The sequence below is a fragment of the Haematobia irritans genome, chromosome 3 (genome assembly GCF_050003625.1).
Source record: "Haematobia irritans isolate KBUSLIRL chromosome 3, ASM5000362v1, whole genome shotgun sequence".
NCBI lineage: Eukaryota > Metazoa > Arthropoda > Insecta > Diptera > Muscidae > Haematobia > Haematobia irritans.
In genome coordinates, this window is record NC_134399.1 from 216340627 (window position 1) to 216361280 (window position 20654).

Consider the following 20654-nt stretch of genomic DNA (forward strand, 5'->3'; position numbering starts at 1 on the left):
TATTAAGGATATGGTTACACATAAGGACTATTCTATTGAAGGATGCTATAGGACAACTACAAAGTATGGGGATTCTATAGTGCTGCGTTTGGTGGATGATCAAATCTTATATTTACCCAAAAGATTTAACAGCCTGGATGATGATACAATTCAACGTATAGATTCTGGAGAATTTTCTGTTTCAAAAGTGTCTATTTCAGACGATAAGGAGAATCCAATTAGCAGATTGGAGTTGAAACAGTGTTTGTCCTCCGATCCATTTTACGCACCATATTAATTATTAAAAGAAAAAAATGAAAATTTTAAATAAAGAATGAAATTCGAAACAAAACCATTGTGTTTTTTTTCTTGTCAATTTTTAGAATTTGTCATAGGGTTTGAGAAACAACAAACATGCAATAGAAATCGCATTTCATAATGTATTGCTTATAGAATATTTTGAGTGTTTTGAAAACTACAAGTGTCCAAACAAAAAATTATCTCAAATGCATCGAATTTCCATTCACTACAATGGAATTCGAAAATTTATGAATTTTCAGTTTTTCAAAGAGTGTCCAAAAGAAACTCATAGGGACAGTTTCAATTCAGCCTTCGTCAACTCAACATCACGAGAAAAAAATGGCCTTACCACCATCCCAAATTATATTCAGCGATGATGAGGATGAAAATGTAAATCTGAATGATCGAATCCTAAACAACATGCAAGTGGAAGAACAGAATATACCGGAGGGCCAACATTTCCTCAGTGAAATATCATTGGATGACTTAATGAGGATTGCAGATAATGACATGGACCCGGAAAGTCATAGGGAAATGTTGGAAGATTTACTCTATTTACATCCTGATGCAAAAATTTTAAAAATAATTTAAGTTTAAACAAAGTAATATAAAATAAAATAACATTTTAATATCATATATGTTTCTTCTCATTTATTTGGAATTAGTTTGAATTTGGGTGGACAAGAACAAGAAAAAATTATAAAACTAAATAATCCCACCGCAGTATACATACTAAAGCATATGGGTTACTGTTGTGAACAATTTTCATTTTTTATTGTCTTACTAATCATGTCATCTATACAATCATGCCATTCTATATATCTTAATAGTTTAAATAGGTTACTTACAGCACACTTAAATTTCCTATCTTCATGTATAGGACAATGGGTATAATAGTTTCTCATATTTGGGAAAACAGTTCTATATTCTAGATTTATAACATTTGTGCTTAGATATTTTTCAAGAAACTCTTTTTTAATTTTTCCAAAGACAAACACATACTTAAAACTATTTAAGGGTGCTAAGACCTCGCCGACTTCAGTGTAATTTACATCGCCATCTTTCCAATCTAAGCCAGTAATAAATTTCTTATAATGTACATTTTTCCGTTTGGCCTCCTTGACAAGTTCCCTCCTATCGAAAGGAGGTTTGAATAAAAAATAGTTTGGTACAACGGAACCGCCTTGCATATACGCCAATTCCTTTATATATATGCAATCATTATTTCCAAAACAATGTTGAAAGTCCACCAATACAAAATCTGATTTTTGAAAATTGACCATGATGAGAAGTACAACCGACAATTTTACGAAGCCAACTAAATATAAAAAAGTCTCATCTTGCTTTTATATTCAGAAAATGAGGGTGTTAAATATCAAGTTTACATTTCAGAGCTTTACATTAATTGATAATTATATTTGATATTGGAATACATGTAAAATTTATGAATTGAAACACAGATGAATTTTATTTTATTTAGATTTATTTATTTATTTTTTTGTTTAGAAATATTGTTTAGTTTTGTATTTCTTCATAAATAATTTCCTCTATAGATTCATAAAATTTCTCTATATATATAAATAATTTAAATATATTATTTACAGCACACTTGAATTTCCTATCTTTATGCATAGGGCAATGCGTATAGTAGCTTCTCATATTTTGGAAAATTGTTCTATACTCTAGATTTACAATATTTGTATTTAAATATTTTTGAAGGAATTCTTTCTTAATTTGTCCAAAAACAAACACATACTTATAACTATTTAGTGGTTCCAAGGCATCGCCAACTTCAGTGTAATTTATATCACCATCTTTCCAATCTAAGCCGTGAACATATTTTTTACAATATGTGTTTTTCCGTTTACCCTCCTTGACTAGTTCTCTGTTATCGAAAGGGGGTTTGAATAGGAAATAGCTGGGTACGACAGAATAGCCTCGCATATACGCCAATTCTTTTATATATATGCTGTCATCATTCCCATGACAGTATTGAAAGTCCACCAATACAAAATCCGGTACATACATGATTCGAAGTATAACGGACAATATTTCGTAGCCAACTAAATCAAGGAAAGTCTCATCTTGCTTTTATATTCAAATAACAGAGAACATTAAACATTATTTATTTATTTTTTTTTTTTGTGATACAATTTGGAGTAAAAATTGTAAACATAAATGACCGCAATTGAATGTATTAAACCTTTGCTCTCGTTGATAATTATATTTGATATTGGGACCTAAATAAACCAATATTTCTAGTGGGGGTTGAAGATTTCCAAAACTGTCAAAGTATTCAATTTCTTTGTGGTTTTTATAATATGCTACCCAATGAGTTCCAGATCCTATACTTGAGTCTAAGTTTACTACACCACATTCTTTTGTTTGACATTTTTTCGGAAGATTATCTCGCATAAAGACTCCTCGAAAATGTGGTATATATTCTTTCCCAAATATTTGTATGTCTATATCTGTCAGCGGTCTGTTAGGTAGCTTAGATATTAGTTTTTTGTATCCGTATTATTTAGGGTAATACCCATACCAGTTTTGTATGGTTTAAGATAAAGTCCTTTACCCATAGCAATTGACTCCATACTTTTGTTGTGACGCATACTCTCTTCTAGTTGCTTTTTAGCATCTTTAGCAGTGTTAATTGTTCTTGCTATCGATGATACACCCGAAGATATTGCACCCAAGGCACCTAGTGCTGTTATAATAGGAACCAATGGTAGAAAACCGCCAATTTTAGGAACATTAATAACTCTTGGGATGACGACATGTGACTTTTTCCCTTTGAATGATGAATTAATAACCTTCCGAGCGATTTTTATTGCAGAGTTAATATCAACAGGTTTTTGCTTCTTTAGTAGTGTGTTGGCTTTTTTAATTGTTGAATTGAAAATTGTACGTCCGCATGCTTTTTTCTTCCTCATACCCATGCCAAGTTTTAGTTTTGCTTTCATTGCGTTGGAGACTAAATAAGCATTTAATTTTTCACCCCAAGTACTTTCGTTAGCTTTTACTCTCTCCCACGCCCTCTCTAAGAGTTCCTTATCTGCTTTGTGGCGTTTTTCAATATCTGAGCTTCGTGAATAAGCTATATCATGAATTTTACAGGCTGCATCCAAAGCATTTATCCCTTTATCACCCCTTTTCAATCTTTTATCGAGTTTTGTTCCTGGTCCACAAAATTGGTATCCGGGTAAATGTAGCTCAATGGGTAAGGCGTTGATTAAATTGTTTACGAATCCTCTTCCTTGTATGGATCGTTTGCGATTGACTTGTCTCTTCCGAAATACAAACATATATATGCTCTCAACTAAAAATAAACACATAAATTTATTTGGTCAGTTTAATAATAAATTAGTCGTCAATATGCGTTTACTTAAACAGGATACAAGTATTTCTGTTCGTGATCTAGATTTTACGCAAGCGAAACCTAATAAATCGAAACATGGTTCATTGTTACCCGATTCCATTCGATGTCTAATTGTGGGCCCATCAAATTGCGGAAAAACTAATGTTATGATAAGCCTTATAGAAAGTGAAAATGGGCTAACATTTGAAAATATATATTTATACTCAAAATCGTTATATCAACCCAAATATGAATACCTGAGAAGACTAATTGAGCCTATAAGTGGTATGGGATACTTCATATATAACAACAACGACGATGTTATACCGCCACATGAAGCAAAACGAAACTCTATAATGATATTTGATGATGTCGCATGCGATAAACAGAATAATATTCGTGATTATTTCTCTATGGGTCGTCACAAAAATGTAGACTCATTTTACTTATGCCAAACTTACAGTCGCATACCAAAACATTTGATACGGGATAATGCAAACATAATTGTTGTTTTTAAGCAAGATGAAACGAATATGAAACATATATTTAATGACCATGTGGGTAGCGATATGTCCTATAAAATGTTTGTGGATATATGTCGTGAATGTTGGAGGGATAGGTATGGTTTTATGGTTATAAGCAAAGACGATGAAATCGCTGATGGAAGATATAGAAAAGGTTTTGACATATTTATTACACCTTAGTAGTATATGTCTTTCCACTGTATGCAGACGTCTACTTACACCCCCTTCTCATCTGCAACCGATTTGAAATTATTTTAAGGACGGTTCTTTACTTATCTAAGCAGTTCGAAAGCCGTACGAAAGCGATTCGGAAGCAGTACGGAAGCGGTCCGAAAGCGGTTCGAAAGCGGTTCGAAAGCGATACATCAGTTAGCATTATCGGTTTAAAATAATTCAAAAGATTTCTATTGGTGATACAATATGAATGAAAAAATATTGAAAGAATTAATAAAATCTCGAAAAATTTTGAGAAAAAAATTTCAAAGCATAAAATTAGGAGAAGACGACGCTTCACATAAACTGGAAAATGTATTCAAGCCTTTAACAGATCCATTGAATAATTTAATGAAATTAAAAAATGAGAAAATGAAACAGCGAAATAAAGAACTTCCTACTTTTAAGTTTGAAAGTAGCACACCAATAAAGACCGAACCTCCTAAATCAAATTTTAATAAACACTCTCAAAAAATTATAAATTCTAAACTGGATTCTCAAAGTGATGAAGACAGCGACAATAAAGAAAATTCAGAAAATTATTTTTCACAATTGGAAGATGATAATTTCTATACTATTAATTTAACTAAACTTTTTAATGATCAAACTCTCGATACTGTATATGGACCATATAAAGACGAAAATGGAGTGTGGAAATTGGGAAACAGTCCTATTAACATTAGCGATGATAAGATTGTTGTTGGGAATCAATCGTGGGCAAACACGCCAGGCTTGTTTGAATTAATCACCCATAAACAGCCACAAAAGTATGATTCACTGGAATTGGATATATACAAGAAAATTCTTTTGGGAACAAATGCTCATCGCAAGAACTATGATTCTGTTGGTCAAATACGAGGGAATAAAGGATATAAATATAAAAGGATTATCCAGAAACTTTTTGGTGACACTTACACTGGTAAAGGTTTAATGAGCCTAAATTTAAATAAACCAAACTATATATATTGGGATGATCCGAATGAATTAGTTGAACGCTTAAAACTTCTTATTGCATCTCAACAAGCTGGCCATTCAAATCATAACAATGAAATAATATCTATAATTGAAGAATTAAGGGAAGCCAATATAATATTCTGATAATTGTCAATTGCATTCAATTGAGATATGAGCGTCGATAAGTTTGGTCACTTTTCAAATTCTAGTGAGTTGAAAAGATATGTTCCGAAAATATTTGGTATTGCTATTGACAAGCATAATAACATCGATTTCCAAAATAAAAAGATTAAAAACGTGGGGGTACCGGTGGAAAGTGCAGACGCAGTCAACAGAACTTACTTACAAAAACAAATCGAAATCTCACGTGAATTACTAAAAAAAGACTTAAATATTGAAGTCAATACAATACATCAAGAAATATCGCAGCTAAAAACTATTATCAAGGATATATTTACAGTCCTGCCGGATATGCGAATAACATCTCAAGTTCATTAATCAAATTTAATTACAAAGTAACAATGGCCAAAAGAGGAATAGTACAAGAGATACACACTCAAGCCCGGAAAAAATTTCCCCGTCGGAGATATATAATGAAAGGAATTGATGACTTTTGGCAGGCTGATTTGGTTGAAATGGGAACTTATTCATCTTTAAATAGAGGATATAAATATATTTTAACCGTCATCGATACATTTTCAAAATACGCATGGGCAGAACCAACTAAAACTAAGAATGCATATGATGTTTCCAATGCATTTAGAAAAATATTGAACAAAGGTCGAACACCTAAAAATCTACAAACAGACGATGGTAAAGAATTTTTTAATAAAGAGTTTAAAAGTCTTACGCAAAAGTACTCAATAAACCACTACTCCACATTTAGTGTGATGAAAGCATCCATCGTAGAACGCTTTAATCGTACACTAAAAAATTTTATGTTTAAAGAGTTCTCATACAACGGTTCCTATAAGTGGATTGACATTTTACCAAATTTAGTTAATCAATATAATCGGAAAATACACAGAACAATAAAAATGGCTCCTATTGATGTCAATAAAAATAATGAGGATTATATTTTAAAAACTGCCTACAATCATCTTAAAGTATATAAACCCTCAAACTTCCATGTTGGTGACTATGTTCGCATAAGTAAATATAAAAATATATTTGAAAAAGGATATACACCTAATTTCAGTACGGAAATTTTTCGAATAAGTTCTATCCAAAACACTAATCCTACCACATATCTATTGGAAGATTATCAAGGTAATCCAATAAAAGGAGGTTTCTATAGAGAAGAAATTCTGCGAACGCGACACCCTGATGTTTACCTCGTTGAAAAAATTCTAAAAACAAAAGGTCAACAAGCATATGTTAAATGGTTGGGATTTTCTAATGACCACAATTCATGGATTAATAAGAATGAAATTTTATGATGTGTATTTAGTAATATAAAATAAATAAAGAAGATTGAAACTTAATTTTGTTTTTCATTCTAAAGTAAGTTTTCATAATGTCAATTACATTAGCCCTAAGCGGAAGATCGTCGGTGCTCATAACCAATTATTTCCCACCCATACAACTTAATGATGAATATGAATGTGCTTTAGTTGATTTTCATTCGTATAATTCAATTCCAAATATTGACTATGATAACAATCTTTTCCACATTGGTGGTGATTGCATTGAAATTCCGGTGGGATCTTATGAACTGGAGGATATTGTTAAATTTTTAAAACATGAATATGTAAAGAAAAATATCAACAAAATATTAGAGATTGAGGCTAATAATAATACACTTCAAATTGAAATATATTCCTCCCACGATATTATTGATTTTAACAAAGATCGTTCTATTGGCGCGCTATTTGGCTTCAACAATCGAATTTTGCTACCTAATGCACGACATAAATCACATCAATCAGTGAACATAATGAAAGTGAATGCCATCCAAGTCCAATGTAATATAATCACAGGATCATATATGAATAACACACCGTCGCATATAATACATGAGTTTGCTATGAATGTCTCTCCAGGATATAAAATGGATGAGATACCCAGGAATTTAATCTATTTACCTGTGAATGTCAAGGAAATAAGTTGTCTAAAAGTTTGGATTGTGGATCAAGAAAGGCGTATAATAAATTTTCGGGGTGAAGAGATTACTTTACGATTTCATCTAAAACCGAAAGCGAAATGATTATCTATAATAAATATTACAATAAAATAGGTAATGATTCCATTCCGGAACGAGCAGCCAAGCTAATTACACAAAATATACTGCCCCAATCTATAAAACGTAAATTAACTAAAGAAAATAAACTATTCCTAAAATCTTTAAAACTACAGCTTAAGAAAAATGTCTGAAATATTAAGCGTTGCAGAAAAACCATTTTCTGATGAAAGCATTATTAAGAAGGATTATCATAGCTATATGCCATATATACAGTCATATAAAAATAATGATGAAATTAGAATAACAATCCAAAATCAAGATCTCTATGTCTTACCATCTGAAAGTTATATCTACATAGAAGGCTTCATAACGCTGATGGATGGTATAGCAACACCAAATGCTAGACTGCGAAATAATTGTGTAGCACATATGTTTGATGAGATTCGTTATGAAATCAATGGGGTTGAAATTGATAGAACACGTTATTTAGGAATGGCGAGTACTATAAAAAATTATTTATCTCTCAATGAATTGGATTCGAATATGATGCTGAATGCAGGATGGAGTAAACACAATGACATGGAAAACGGGTCATTTAATTTTTATGTTCCGTTAAAATTATTGTTGGGCTTCGCAGAGGACTTCAATAAAATCGTGTTAAACTGTAAACATGACTTAATTTTGTTGCGCAGTTCAAATGATCATAATGCTTGCTTTTCCACAAAGCCTGAAGAAATGGTTAAACTAACGATACAGAATATAACATGGAGAATACCACATGTGCAAGCTTCCGATATAACAAAGTTGAAAATTATAAAAACGATTAAAGATGGTACCACATTACCGCTTGCTTTTCGGAGTTGGGATTGTCACTTTAATCCTACATTCCCAAATGCGACAAAATGTAATTGGAATGTAAAGCTTTCATTAAATAGAGAGCGCCCCAGATTTGTAATCGTGGTATTTGAAAAAAACAACAAGTTTATACATTGTAATCTAGTAAATTTAAAAGTTCATCTAAATTCCGATACTTACCCATATGATGATCTTAATCTCAAATTTGATGATAATAGATATGCTATTCTATATGACATGTACGCCAAATTTCAACACAGCTTTTATATGAAAGAACCACAACCATTACTAACAAGCGCTGAATTTAAGAACACCCCCATGGCAGTCATCGATGTTAGCCACCAAAATGAAATGGTCAAACAAGGTCCCATAGATGTCAGAATTGAACTCGAAACCAGTAAACCCATTCCTGCAAACACCATAGCATATTGTTTAATAATTCACGATCGCTATATTGAATATACACCATTGACGGGAAATGTGCGAAAAATTATTTAATTTTTTTTTTTCAATGAACCATACATACCTTTATATCCATAATCAATTTTAAAATAAATAAAAATAAAACAAAAATGTATACATCAATTTTTTCATTTTATTTATTACATTTTTTCTATATAAATAACAATTCTTAATGTTAAATTTTTTAAATACATACAATACATAATAAATAGTTTAGTGTATTTACATTAAAATTATATCCATTAGATCATTAAAATCCATATCAAAATCAGATGTATATTGTTGAACTAAATTTTCTAAAGAGGAATCAGTTTCGATTGCTCCTAAATCTAAATCTAGACCATTGCCATCTATATCAACTAGCATATTTTCCATACTTGATTCAATTTCATGGTGACCCCACGCGAAAGTATTAATTCCATCTTCCTTGATCATACGCTTTGTATCCAACGGACTTAATACAACTTTTTTCAAGGCATTCGTATAGATGTTGTGTAGCTTACACCTAAAAGTGAGCATTGTATCACAAACTTTTTCTTTAGTAAATAGACAATTCCTATAGTCATCAATTTTATAGTTGTCCATTACACTTTTTTTCACACCTTTAGCCTTTTTAATTTCATAACCATCCTCAACAGTATATGAATACATTTTTGGACCTAAACCGACAAACTCTGTCATAATCTTACCACAGTTTTCATCCTTCATTAATCCAATTTCCTTTTTATTTACAAGAGGAAAATTGAAAGGATTATCTTCGGAATACTCAGATGTATCAAAATGTGTAGTAAGATGAGGTCTAATTTCTTCATACACATCTTCAGATTCGATGGTGTATATGAAAGAGTCTGTATCCATATAGTTTAATTGTATTCTTTCACCAAACTTTTCTTTCATAAAGTTGTAGTGGAAGTCATACATTTTCCACTTAGCTAATTCTAGAATACAAAATCCTAAGTATATTGGCTTATCATAAACAATTTTTGTTTTATTCATTTGAATAGCCCAAAAATTGTCTGTGAATTTGGATATACTATGAAAGTTTGGTTTTGAAATTAGAGCTTCAGCACCTAACTTACGCCTGTCACTATATGCCCACTGTTTTACAATAGACACATCTTTTCTTTTTTCAACATTTTCCATTGTTTTGCCATATACTGCATTGTTCAATAGTTTAAAGAAATTTTTTTCAAAAGCAATATTTGTTTTTTTCCTACAATCATTGTTTTTGTCAATATATTCCTTTAGCCATGGTCTTTGACTAAAAGTAAGCACCCTATGCACTTCATTTAGAACGTAGCCCTGCTCTAAACATTGTTTTAGTGTCATGTAGTGGATGGTATACCTTTCTTTTGGTGTAAGATCTGCAACAAGTTTGTTGTGTTTCGATCCTCCCACTTTTTTGTTTTCAGCCGCTAAAGGTAAATCATTAAATTTATTATGTAGATGGGGTGGACAACTTATTGAAACTTCATAAATATACCCTTCAGGAGAATCGAATTTAAAATTTTTGATTACGTTAGGATCCCTAATAATGTCAGCTTCTGCAACCCATTTAAAATTACCATATGGTAAGAATTGCTGCATCGCCCATCCATATAGGTTATTAACATCAAGATATAATAAAAATGTAGATACAATATCAGGATTAAAGTTTTTCATATATTTATTATTGGCTTTGTGATATCTTTTACTACATTGAGTAATACCTCCACGAATGCCATTTTTTATAAAGTTGTATGTGTCTACATCCTTCAACAATTCTAGGCTAAAACCATCCGATGTTATCAGCTTTAGCATAGCATCATAAGATAGACCAGGCGCCGTAAAATATTGGCAAGGATCCAGCTTATGTATGCTTTTGCATAAGATTCGAAAGTTTTCGAATATATCTGTGAGTAGAAGGACATCCGTTTTTAAATATAACTCCATATAATCCTGAAGTGTTCTACAATTAAATGTTGTCCAAACTTCTATAGCGTGATTGTAGTCCTCCTGACTACAACTTTTGTTGGTTAATTTACTGTAGAAGTTTTCTATAGAGGGAAGGTTTATATCTTTAAGTTTTTGAAATGAATCCAAGTATTCATAACAAAATACACCCTTCCTTCTCATTAATTTAAATTCGTGGTCATTTGAGAAATTAGATCTAACCGTAGTCATTTTGTCATCTAACAGATTTTTAGCTAAGCTATCCAAGCTTGAAGGCATAAATCTTAAAGAATCTAAAAACCTATATTCTAAAAGATCCCCATTATCAAATTTAATTTTATGAGATACCGATATATATAATTCTTTATTTAGCGGTATAACTGAGGTATTTCCAGGAATAAGGTTTAGTAAATCTTTAATAAATAGATGACAGTCATATGACGAAAAGTTATGGAAAAAGATTGGTATAAACTTTGGGATCTTATAATTTAAATTACATTCATTATGGGCCGCCCCCCTATATTTTCCAGTAATATGGCAATGATCCCTAACCCTATCCGTATCTAAATTTTTGTCACAAATGTGACACAATTGAGCTGCGTGAAAACTGGATTCCTCAATAGGTGATAAGGGACACATTGGTTTTTTTAATGATAAATACCTTTCGTATATATCTCTACATTCTAAATCTAAATATTTAACAAATTTTTCCCCAGCATCCTCCCCAGTATAAATCTTAAATCTATCTAACGAACTATCTACACTACATTTTATATAAAAACTAAAAGCACACGGTTTGTGCTTATTTATTGTTGATCCTAAACTATCTTTCTCTAGTATGCACTCAAAATCGGCATACACAACGAAAGGGACATCCATCGTTTTACTTATGTTTTTAAAGCGAATAAAATTATTACCTGCATCCGGTACGGTGGTTACAATGTTGGAACATTCCTTTAAGTGATTCGACCACTTTTCGGAGTTTGAAGTGTATTGCAGGCATCTGTCGCAAATTTTTAATTTCTTACAATTTTTGGTTAACTGCGAAGATAATAATCTATAACAAATAAAATAAAAAAAAAAAATATTTTATTAATATTTAAGTAAAAAATGAAATGAAGGATTTTTTTCTTACCTTGACATGTCTTTAATCCAAATATAATGTGCTTTACCCCCACTCTCCAACAACAACAAGTTAATGTGTACCCCATTTGGAACAACATTCTGGGATATGTGGTATGGCCCGATGACAGTGTCATCTTTCCGGTTATACCCATATACATTAATACTAACTCCTGGGTTCAGCTTTTCAAATTTTGGGATTTCTTGCACAGGCATAGGGAATTCTAGCCCTTCAAAATTTAAATTTATATTGTTTTCTAACAAAATATTCTGCTGCCTGATATCTACTCGATAGGATGAAGTTCGAGTTGGGTGGGTTGGCTTTGGGGAAGTTAACGCCGAAATGACACTCCATTTGAAGCAGTATTCATCCGTATTTCTGACATTGATACATGCTTTTTTCGAATATAATTTTGGTGGCGTTGGAATATATTGGGAACCACAAAAGCCAGACCATTTGTTGATGTTGATTTCAAATTTTTCAATTCGAGTCAAAGTCCATCCAGAGTCTCTTTCCTGAAAATCCGCCATTTGACTCTTTATTTCCTCAATATGCCTTTTAATGAAATCCTCAATGTTGTCTGACATAACCAGTCTCTGCATTTTGGACACATGGTACATGTGTTGCATTTGGAGCTCTTCACCACCCAACTTTATGTATTCCCCAATTAGTTGGATATTTATCTTCAGACTTTTATTCTTCGCCAGTGAATTTAAAATTAACAGGTGTAAACTCTTGTTACATTCTTCGAATACCTCATTTATATCTATGGTATTCATATCGGTTAGGTACGTATAAGTTCCTACACGATTTTTAAATCCTGTCATCGTCTGTCTAAATTGGTTATTTATAATAACATCACTTCTTTGTATGTGATTCGGAGACTGGTGATGTTTGAACCAATTCATTGGGTTTACATAGACGTTGCATATTTCACATACTTTATTTAAATTCCTCTGACCATGACTAGGCCCTGGTTGCTGGTCGAAATTAAACTGTTGCTGCTCAAATATGTTTGAGTGTTGCTCCAAGTTTTGATTTTGCTGCAGCAATTGTTGATGAAAGATAGGTCCTGGATGCTGCAGCAAGTTAAAATGTTGTTGTTGTTGGGACCCTGGATTAAGCCCTGGTTGCTGATCCCAATTATATTGTTGTTGGGGGTAGATTCCACCTCCCACGGACATGTTTATGTGTTGTTGCTGTTGTTGTTGCTGTTGTTGTTGCTGTTGTTGTTGCTGTTGTTGTTGCTGTTGTTGTTGCTGTTGTTGTTGCTGTTGTTGTCCAAAACCTTGTCTATGCATTGTCGCTTGGTGAATTTCCATATGTAATTTCAATGCATAGACATTTCGCACCATCAAACCACATAAACTACACGTTTTGTGTGTCTGCAAATGTTTTTGGAGTGCATTTTGGCTTTTGAACATTTTTCTGCATACTTTGCACGTCAACATTTGGGATTCCATTTTGTTTAAAGTTCTTTCAAATATTTCTTTTTTAAATTTTTATAAATAAACCTTTTATTAATTATTTTTGCAGCACAAGAAACAAATCGCAATTTTTTCTTAAAAGGTACGATTCTTTTCTTTTTTCTTTTTTTGTTTATATTTATTATTTTGCAACAAAAAGTCTCAACGTATTTTACGTGTTTTGATTTATTTATTAATTTTTTTTGTATAACACCAAAAAAATTCACAACGTCCGTTTCTGTTTTTTTTCGTTTGTTAGCAAATGTTGTTTTTTTCACAACGTGTCCGTTTCTGTTTTTTTTTTTCGTTTGTTAACAAATGTTGTCTTTTTTCACAACGTAAAACTTCGATTTTTTTTTTGTAAAACACCAAAAAATTAACAAAATTCCGTTTTTTCAGTTTTTTTAAATGTTGTATTCACAACGTAAAACTCCGTGCATATGAATTGCTAAGTCGGGGTTTAGAATTCAATTGGGAACTAAAATTTCAAATGAATATACTATATATTTCTTCGAGGAATGAGATATTTATCCCTTTATAAATACACATTTCTTCTCAAAAAGTAACAAATACATAAAAAATCTAAACAAATAGACACATTGCCTGATTTTCATAGATATTTTGTATGCAATTAGACATCAATGTTTACATCTTACTAGGCGATCAGAAAACTCCACACAGTCAACCAAGAAATCAAATCGAATAACTCAAATTTTCCCAACAGCCAAAATCTTATCTCACCCCCTCCATACCTTATCTTCACGATACATATACATCTTGGGTGGTCATTCTGTGCAATGACAAACAATTCAATAGGATTTCCCAACAGTGAAACACTTATCTCTTCCCCCTACACCTTCTTCCTCCAAATCTAGGTTTCAGCGATTGTTCAATACTAGGCGATCAGAAAACTCCACACAGCAAACCAAGAAGTCAAATCGAATTTTCCCAACAGCCTAAATCTTATCTCTCCCCATCCCTATCTCATCTTCATGATACATGCACATGCACCACACAGCCAGTCAATGCACTCAACACAATGACAATCATGCATATAGGGACAGCCAAACTAGAGAATCACTTATCTCTTTTCCATACCCATTCTTCTATGATACATAAACAAACACAAAATCTAAGTTTCAGCGATTGTTCAATACTAGGCGATCAGAAAACTCCACACAGTCAACCAAGAAATCAAATCGAATAACACAAAATTTCCCAACAGCCAAAATCTTATCTCACCCCCTCCCTGTCTCATCTTCACGACACATGCACATGCATTTCTTCTCTCATTTTAGAATGCTAAACAAATCAATAGCATTCTCAAGAATCACTTTAGGTTTCAACGATTGATCAATACTAGGCGATCAGAAAACTCCACACACTTTTCCCAACATCCAAACTCTTATCTCTCCCTCCCTCCCTCCCTATCTCATCTTCACAATACATGCACATGCACCACACAGCCAGCCAATGCACTCAATACAATGACACTCATGCATACAGGGAAAAATTTTTTTTGGATGACCTTATGACCTATCACAAAAAGCCCATTAAAAAAAGCCCATTAAAAAAAGCCCATAAAAAAAGGCCATTAAAGTGGATCAGTCTATACGTATTACACTACTAACATCTATAGATTTCCAATTTCAGGCAAATCGGATGCTAAATATAGTTTCTAGACGCCCAAGAAGCAAAATCGGGAGATCGGTCTATATGGGGGCTATATCAAAACATGGACCGATACGAACGATTTTCGACACACCTCCTTATGGTCCTAAAGTACCTCTAGTTTTCAATTTCAGACAAATCGGATAGAAAATACTGTTTCTAGACGCCTAAGAAGCAAAATCGGGAGATCGGTCTATATGGGGGCTATACTAAAACATGGACCGATACGGACCATTTTCGACACACCTCTTTATGGTCCCAAAATACCTCTAGATTTCTAATTTCAGGCAAATCTGATAAAAACTATGGTTTTTATAGGCCCAAGACCCCAAATCGGGTGGTCGGTTTATATGGGGACTATATCAAAACTTGGACCGATATAGCCCATCTTCGAACTTGACCTGCCTGCAAACAAAAAACTAATCTGTGCCAAATTTCGGGACGATAGCGCCATTATTGAAGGCTATAGCGTGATTACAACAGACAGACAGACAGACAGACGGACAGACAGACAGACGGACAGACGGACATGCTTATATCGTCTTAGAATTTCTCCCTGATCAAGAATATATATACTTTATATAGTCGGAAATCGATATTTCGATGTGTTACAAACGGAATGACAAACTTATTATACCCCCGTTACCATTTTATGGTGGTGGGTATAAAAATGCCAAGTTTGCACTACTTCCAGATCACATATTAGGGATTCAAACTAAGTTTTTAGAAGCTCTTTGTTTGCTGGAATCATGTTCTATCACAAGCAACATGCAAAAGATGGTTTCAATGGTTCAGAAATAATGATTTTGATGTGAGAAATGAAGAACGTGGAAGACCACCAAAAAGCTTGAAAATATCGATTTGCAAACGATATTGGATGGAGAGTCAAAAGTAAATGGCTCGAATGTTAAATGTTCCACAGCAAACAATTTCTGATCGTTTAAAAGCTATGGGAAAGATGCAAAAGTGTGGAAAATGGGTGCCACATGAACAAAAAAAAAAAAAAAAAACAAGTATATACGGCCGTAAGTTCGGCCAGGCCGAATCTTATGTACCCTCCACCATGGATTGCGTAGGAACTTCTACTAAAGGCTGTCATCCACAATCGAATTACTTGGGTTGCGATAACACTTGCCGATGGCAAGTTATCGTAAAACTTTTTAACACTGTCTTCTAAATTGTAAGTTAGCCCATACGGGGTATATATTAAACAAAAAAAGGCCGATTAAATACGTATATAATATAGTTTGACAAAAAAAATTTTTGACAAAATTTTCTATAGAAATAAAAACTTGACAAAATTTTCTATAGAAATAAACGTTTGACAAAACTTTCTATAGAAATGAAATTTTGACACAACTTTCTATAGTAATAAAATTTGACAAAATTTTCTATGGAAATAAAGTTTTGGTAGATTATTTTTGGCGATACGGACCAATTTTTGTGTAATAAGTCATCGGCTATATATAACTAAAGACCGATATTGACCAATTTTTACATGGCTGTTAGAGGCCATATATTGACAAAATGTACCAAATTTCAACCGCATGGGATGACTTTTGCTATATATAATTATGGACCGATATGGACCAATTTTTGCATGGTTGTTAGATACCATATACCAAACACCATGTACCAAATTTCAACTGGATCGGATGAATTTCGCTCCTCCAAGAGGCTCCTGAGGTCAAATCTGGGGATCGGTTTATATGGGAGCTATATATAATTATGAACCGATATGGACCAATTTTTCCACGGTTGTTAGAGACTATATACTAACACCACGTACTAAATTTCAATTGGATCGGATGAATTTTGCTCCTCCAAGAGGCTCCGGAGTTCAAATCTGGGGATCGGTTTATATGGGAGCTATATATAATTATGAACCGATATGGACCAATTTTTGCATGGTTGTTAGAGGCCGTATACTAACATCAGGTACCAAATTTCAACAGGATCGGATGAATTTCGCCCCTCCAAGAGGCTCCGGAGGTCAAATCTGGGGATCGGTTTATATGGGGGCTATATATAATTATAGACCGATATGGACCAATTTTTGCATGGTTGTTAGAGACCGTATACTAACATCAGGTACCACATTTCAACCGGATCGGATGAATTTTTCACCTCCAAGAGGCTCCGGAGGTCAAATCTGGGGATCGGTTTATATGGGGGCTATATATAATTATGAACCGACATGGACCAATTTTTGCATGGGTGTTAGAGACCGTATACTAAGACCACGTACTAAATTTCAACCGGAGGGGATGAATTGTGCTCCTCCAAGAGGCTCCGGAGGTCAAATCTGGCGATCGGTTTATATGGGAGCTATATATAATTATGGACCGATATGGACCAATTTTTGCATGGTTTTTAGAGGCCGTATACTAACATCAGGTACCAAATTTCAACCGGATCGGATGAATTTTGCTGCTCCGGGAGGCTCCCCAAGCCAAATTTGGGGATCGGTTTATATGGGGGCTATACGTAAACGTGGTCCGATATGGCCGATTTTCAATACCATCCGACCTACATCAATAACAACTACTTGTGCCAAGTTTCAAGTCGATAGCTTGTTTCGTTCGGAAGTTAGCGTGATTTCCACAGACGGACGGACAGCCGGACAGACGGACGGACATGCTTAGATCGACTCAGAATTTCATCACGACCCAGAATATATATATATACAAACGGAATGACAAAGTTAATATACCCCCATCCTATGGTGGAGGGTATAAAAACGCTCATTTCATACCGTTATATAAAATGTTCTCTAAATTTTAAATATAGATAATTTTAATCATTGTTGTTGTTTTTGATTTCAGCTTAAACCAGGCATTGACTAAACTACAAGTCTAGCTTAACGAACAGAGAAAAAGAATGTTTGTCAAAGTTATTTGGGCAAAGCCCTATAGGCTGCAAGATGGTTGGATGGACCACACTTAAACCTTCCGAAAAAAGGTTTTACATGATAGCCGGCTTATGCCGAAATGAATTCGTACAAACATATATCTTTCCCTTTGCCACCGTCAAATCATCGATTTGAGAAGCACGCTGAAAATAAACCCAGCCAAGGGTTTATTTTCAGCGTGCTTCCTCTTTTTATACCCTCCACCATAGGATGGGGGTATATTAACTTTGTCATTCCGTTTGTAACACATCGAAATATTGCTCTAAGACCCCATAAAGTATATATATTCTGGGTCGTGGTGAAATTCTGAGTCGATCTAAGCATGTCCGTCCGTCTGTCCGTCTGTCCGGCTGTCCGTCCGTCTGTGGAAATCACGCTAACTTCCGAACGAAACAAGCTATCGACTTGAAACTTGGCACAAGTAGTTGTTATTGATGTAGGTCGGATGGTATTGAAAATCGGCCATATCGGGCCACGTTTACGTATAGCCCCCATATAAACCGATCCCCAAATTTGGCTTGGGGAGCCTCCCGGAGCAGCAAAATTCATCCGATCCGGTTGAAATTTGGTACCTGATGTTAGTATACGGCCTCTAACAACCATGCAAAAATTGGTCCATATCGGTCCATAATTATATATAGCTCCCATATAAACCGATCCCCAGATTTGACCTCCGGAGCCTCTTGGAGGAGCAAAATTCATCCGATCCGGTTGAAATTTAGTACGTGGTCTTAGTATACGGTCTCTAACACCCATGCAAAAATTGGTCCATGTCGGTTCATAATTATATATAGCCCCCATATAAACCGATCCCCAGATTTGACCTCCGGAGCCTCTTGGAGGTGAAAAATTCATCCGATCCGGTTGAAATGTGGTACCTGATGTTAGTATACGGTCTCTAACAACCATGCAAAAATTGGTCCATATCGGTCTATAATTATATATAGCCCCCATATAAACCGATCCCCAGATGTGAACTCCGGAGCCTCTTGGAGGAGCAAAATTCATCCGATCCAATTGAAATTTAGTACGTGGTGTTAGTATATAGTCTCTAACAACCATGGAAAAATTAGTCCATATCGGTTCATAATTATATATAGCTCCCATATAAACCGATCCCCAGATTTGACCTCAGGAGCCTCTTGGAGGAGCGAAATTCATCCGATCCAGTTGAAATTTGGTACATGGTGTTTGGTATATGGTATCTAACAACCATGCAAAAATTGGTCCATATCGGTCCATAATTATATATAGCAAAAGTCATCGGATGCGGTTGAAATTTGGTACATTTTGTCAATATATGGCCTCTAACAGCCATGTAAAAATTGGTCAATATCGGTCTTTAGTTATATATAGCCGATGACTTATTACACAAAAATTGGTCCATATCGCCAAAAATAATCTACCAAAACTTTATTTCCATAGAAAATTTTGTCAAATTTTATTACTATAGAAAGTTGTGTCAAAATTTCATTTCTATAGAAAGTTTTGTCAAACGTTTATTTCTATAGAAAATTTTGTCAAAAATTTTTTTTTGTCAAACTATATTATATACGTATTTAATCGGCCTTTTTTTGTTTAATATATACCCCGTATGGGCTAACTTACAATTTAGAAGACAGTGTTAAAAAGTTTTACGATAACTTGCCATCGGCAAGTGTTATCGCAACCCAAGTAATTCGATTGTGGATGACAGTCTTTAGTAGAAGTTCCTACGCAATCCATGGTGGAGGGTACATAAGATTCGGCCTGGCCGAACTTACGGCCGTATATACTTGTTCTTCTTCATATGGGACCGTTTTGCCGCGATTTCGACCTTCAAACGCTCCATTAGTGCCATATAATAGTCACTGTTGATGGTTTTTCCCTTCTCAAGATAATCGATAAAAATTATTCCATGCGCATCCCAAAAAACAGAGGCCATTACCTTGCCAGCGGACTTTTGAGTCTTTCAACGCTTCGGAGACGGTTCACCGGTCGCTGTCCACTCAGCCGACTGTTGATTGGACTCAGGAGTGTAGTGATGGAGCCATGTTTCATCCATTGTCACATATCGATGGAAAAACTCGGGTGTATTACGAGTTAACAGCTGCAAACATCGCTCAGAATCATCAACACGTTGTTGTTTTTGGTCAAATGTGAGCTCGCGCGGCACCCGTTTTGCACAGAGCTTCCGCATATCCAAATATTGATGAATGATATGACCAACACGTTCCTTTGATGTCTTAAGGCCTCTGCTATCTCGATCAACTTTATTTTACGGTCATTCAAAATCATTTTGTGGATTTTTTTGATGTTTTCTTCGGTAACCACCACTTTCGGGCGTCCACTGCGTTCACCACGCTTGAATTTTGCATACCAATCAATTATTGTTGATTTCCCTGGGGCAGAGTCCGGAAACTCATTATCAAGCCAAGTTTTTGCTCCCTCCGTATTTTTTCCCTCCAGAAAACAGTATTTTATCAAAACACGAAATTCTTTTTTTTTCACAATAACAAAATTTGCTTCACAAAAGACGCTCTATCTCACAAACTAATTGCCTTACAGACGTCAAATTTTGACACGAATCATTTGAAGGTTGGTACTATATAAATGCATTTAATACTACCGACGCCATCTATGTGTCAGACCGGGGACTTATCAGGCAACCTGTTACCTCATATTTTGCAAAATCTACCAAAACTACAAGATTTCTACCAATCTACCAAATAGTAAAGAATCTAC

General features: G+C 34.1%; 2 protein-coding genes across 2 annotated transcripts; both read right to left on the reverse strand.

The window, feature by feature from the left end:
• Window positions 1–1221: 1221 nt before the first annotated feature.
• LOC142232120 (uncharacterized) lies at window positions 1222–8819 on the reverse strand. The gene is made up of 2 exons (XM_075302835.1): window positions 8546–8819; window positions 1222–3598 (listed from the first exon to the last, which is right to left on the reverse strand). The coding sequence occupies exons 1-2, from the start codon at window positions 8547–8549 to the stop codon at window positions 2781–2783; spliced, it is 822 nt and encodes a 273-aa protein (XP_075158950.1). The 5' UTR covers window positions 8550–8819; the 3' UTR covers window positions 1222–2780.
• Window positions 8820–9049: 230 nt separating this feature from the next.
• On the reverse strand, window positions 9050–13066 carry LOC142231433 (uncharacterized). The gene is made up of 2 exons (XM_075302041.1): window positions 11895–13066; window positions 9050–11816 (listed from the first exon to the last, which is right to left on the reverse strand). Exons 1-2 carry the CDS (start codon window positions 13064–13066, stop codon window positions 9050–9052), a joined length of 3939 nt encoding a protein of 1312 aa, XP_075158156.1.
• Window positions 13067–20654: the final 7588 nt, after the last annotated feature.

Coding starts and splice junctions, on each gene's coding strand:
- LOC142231433 (XM_075302041.1), bottom strand. CDS start 13,066: ATGTCCGTGGGAGGTGGAATCTACCCCCAACAACAATATAATTGGGAT. Junction 11,817..11,894: donor TGGATTAAAGACATGTCAAG/GTAAGAAAAAAA, acceptor TATTTGTTATAG/ATTATTATCTTCGCAGTTAA.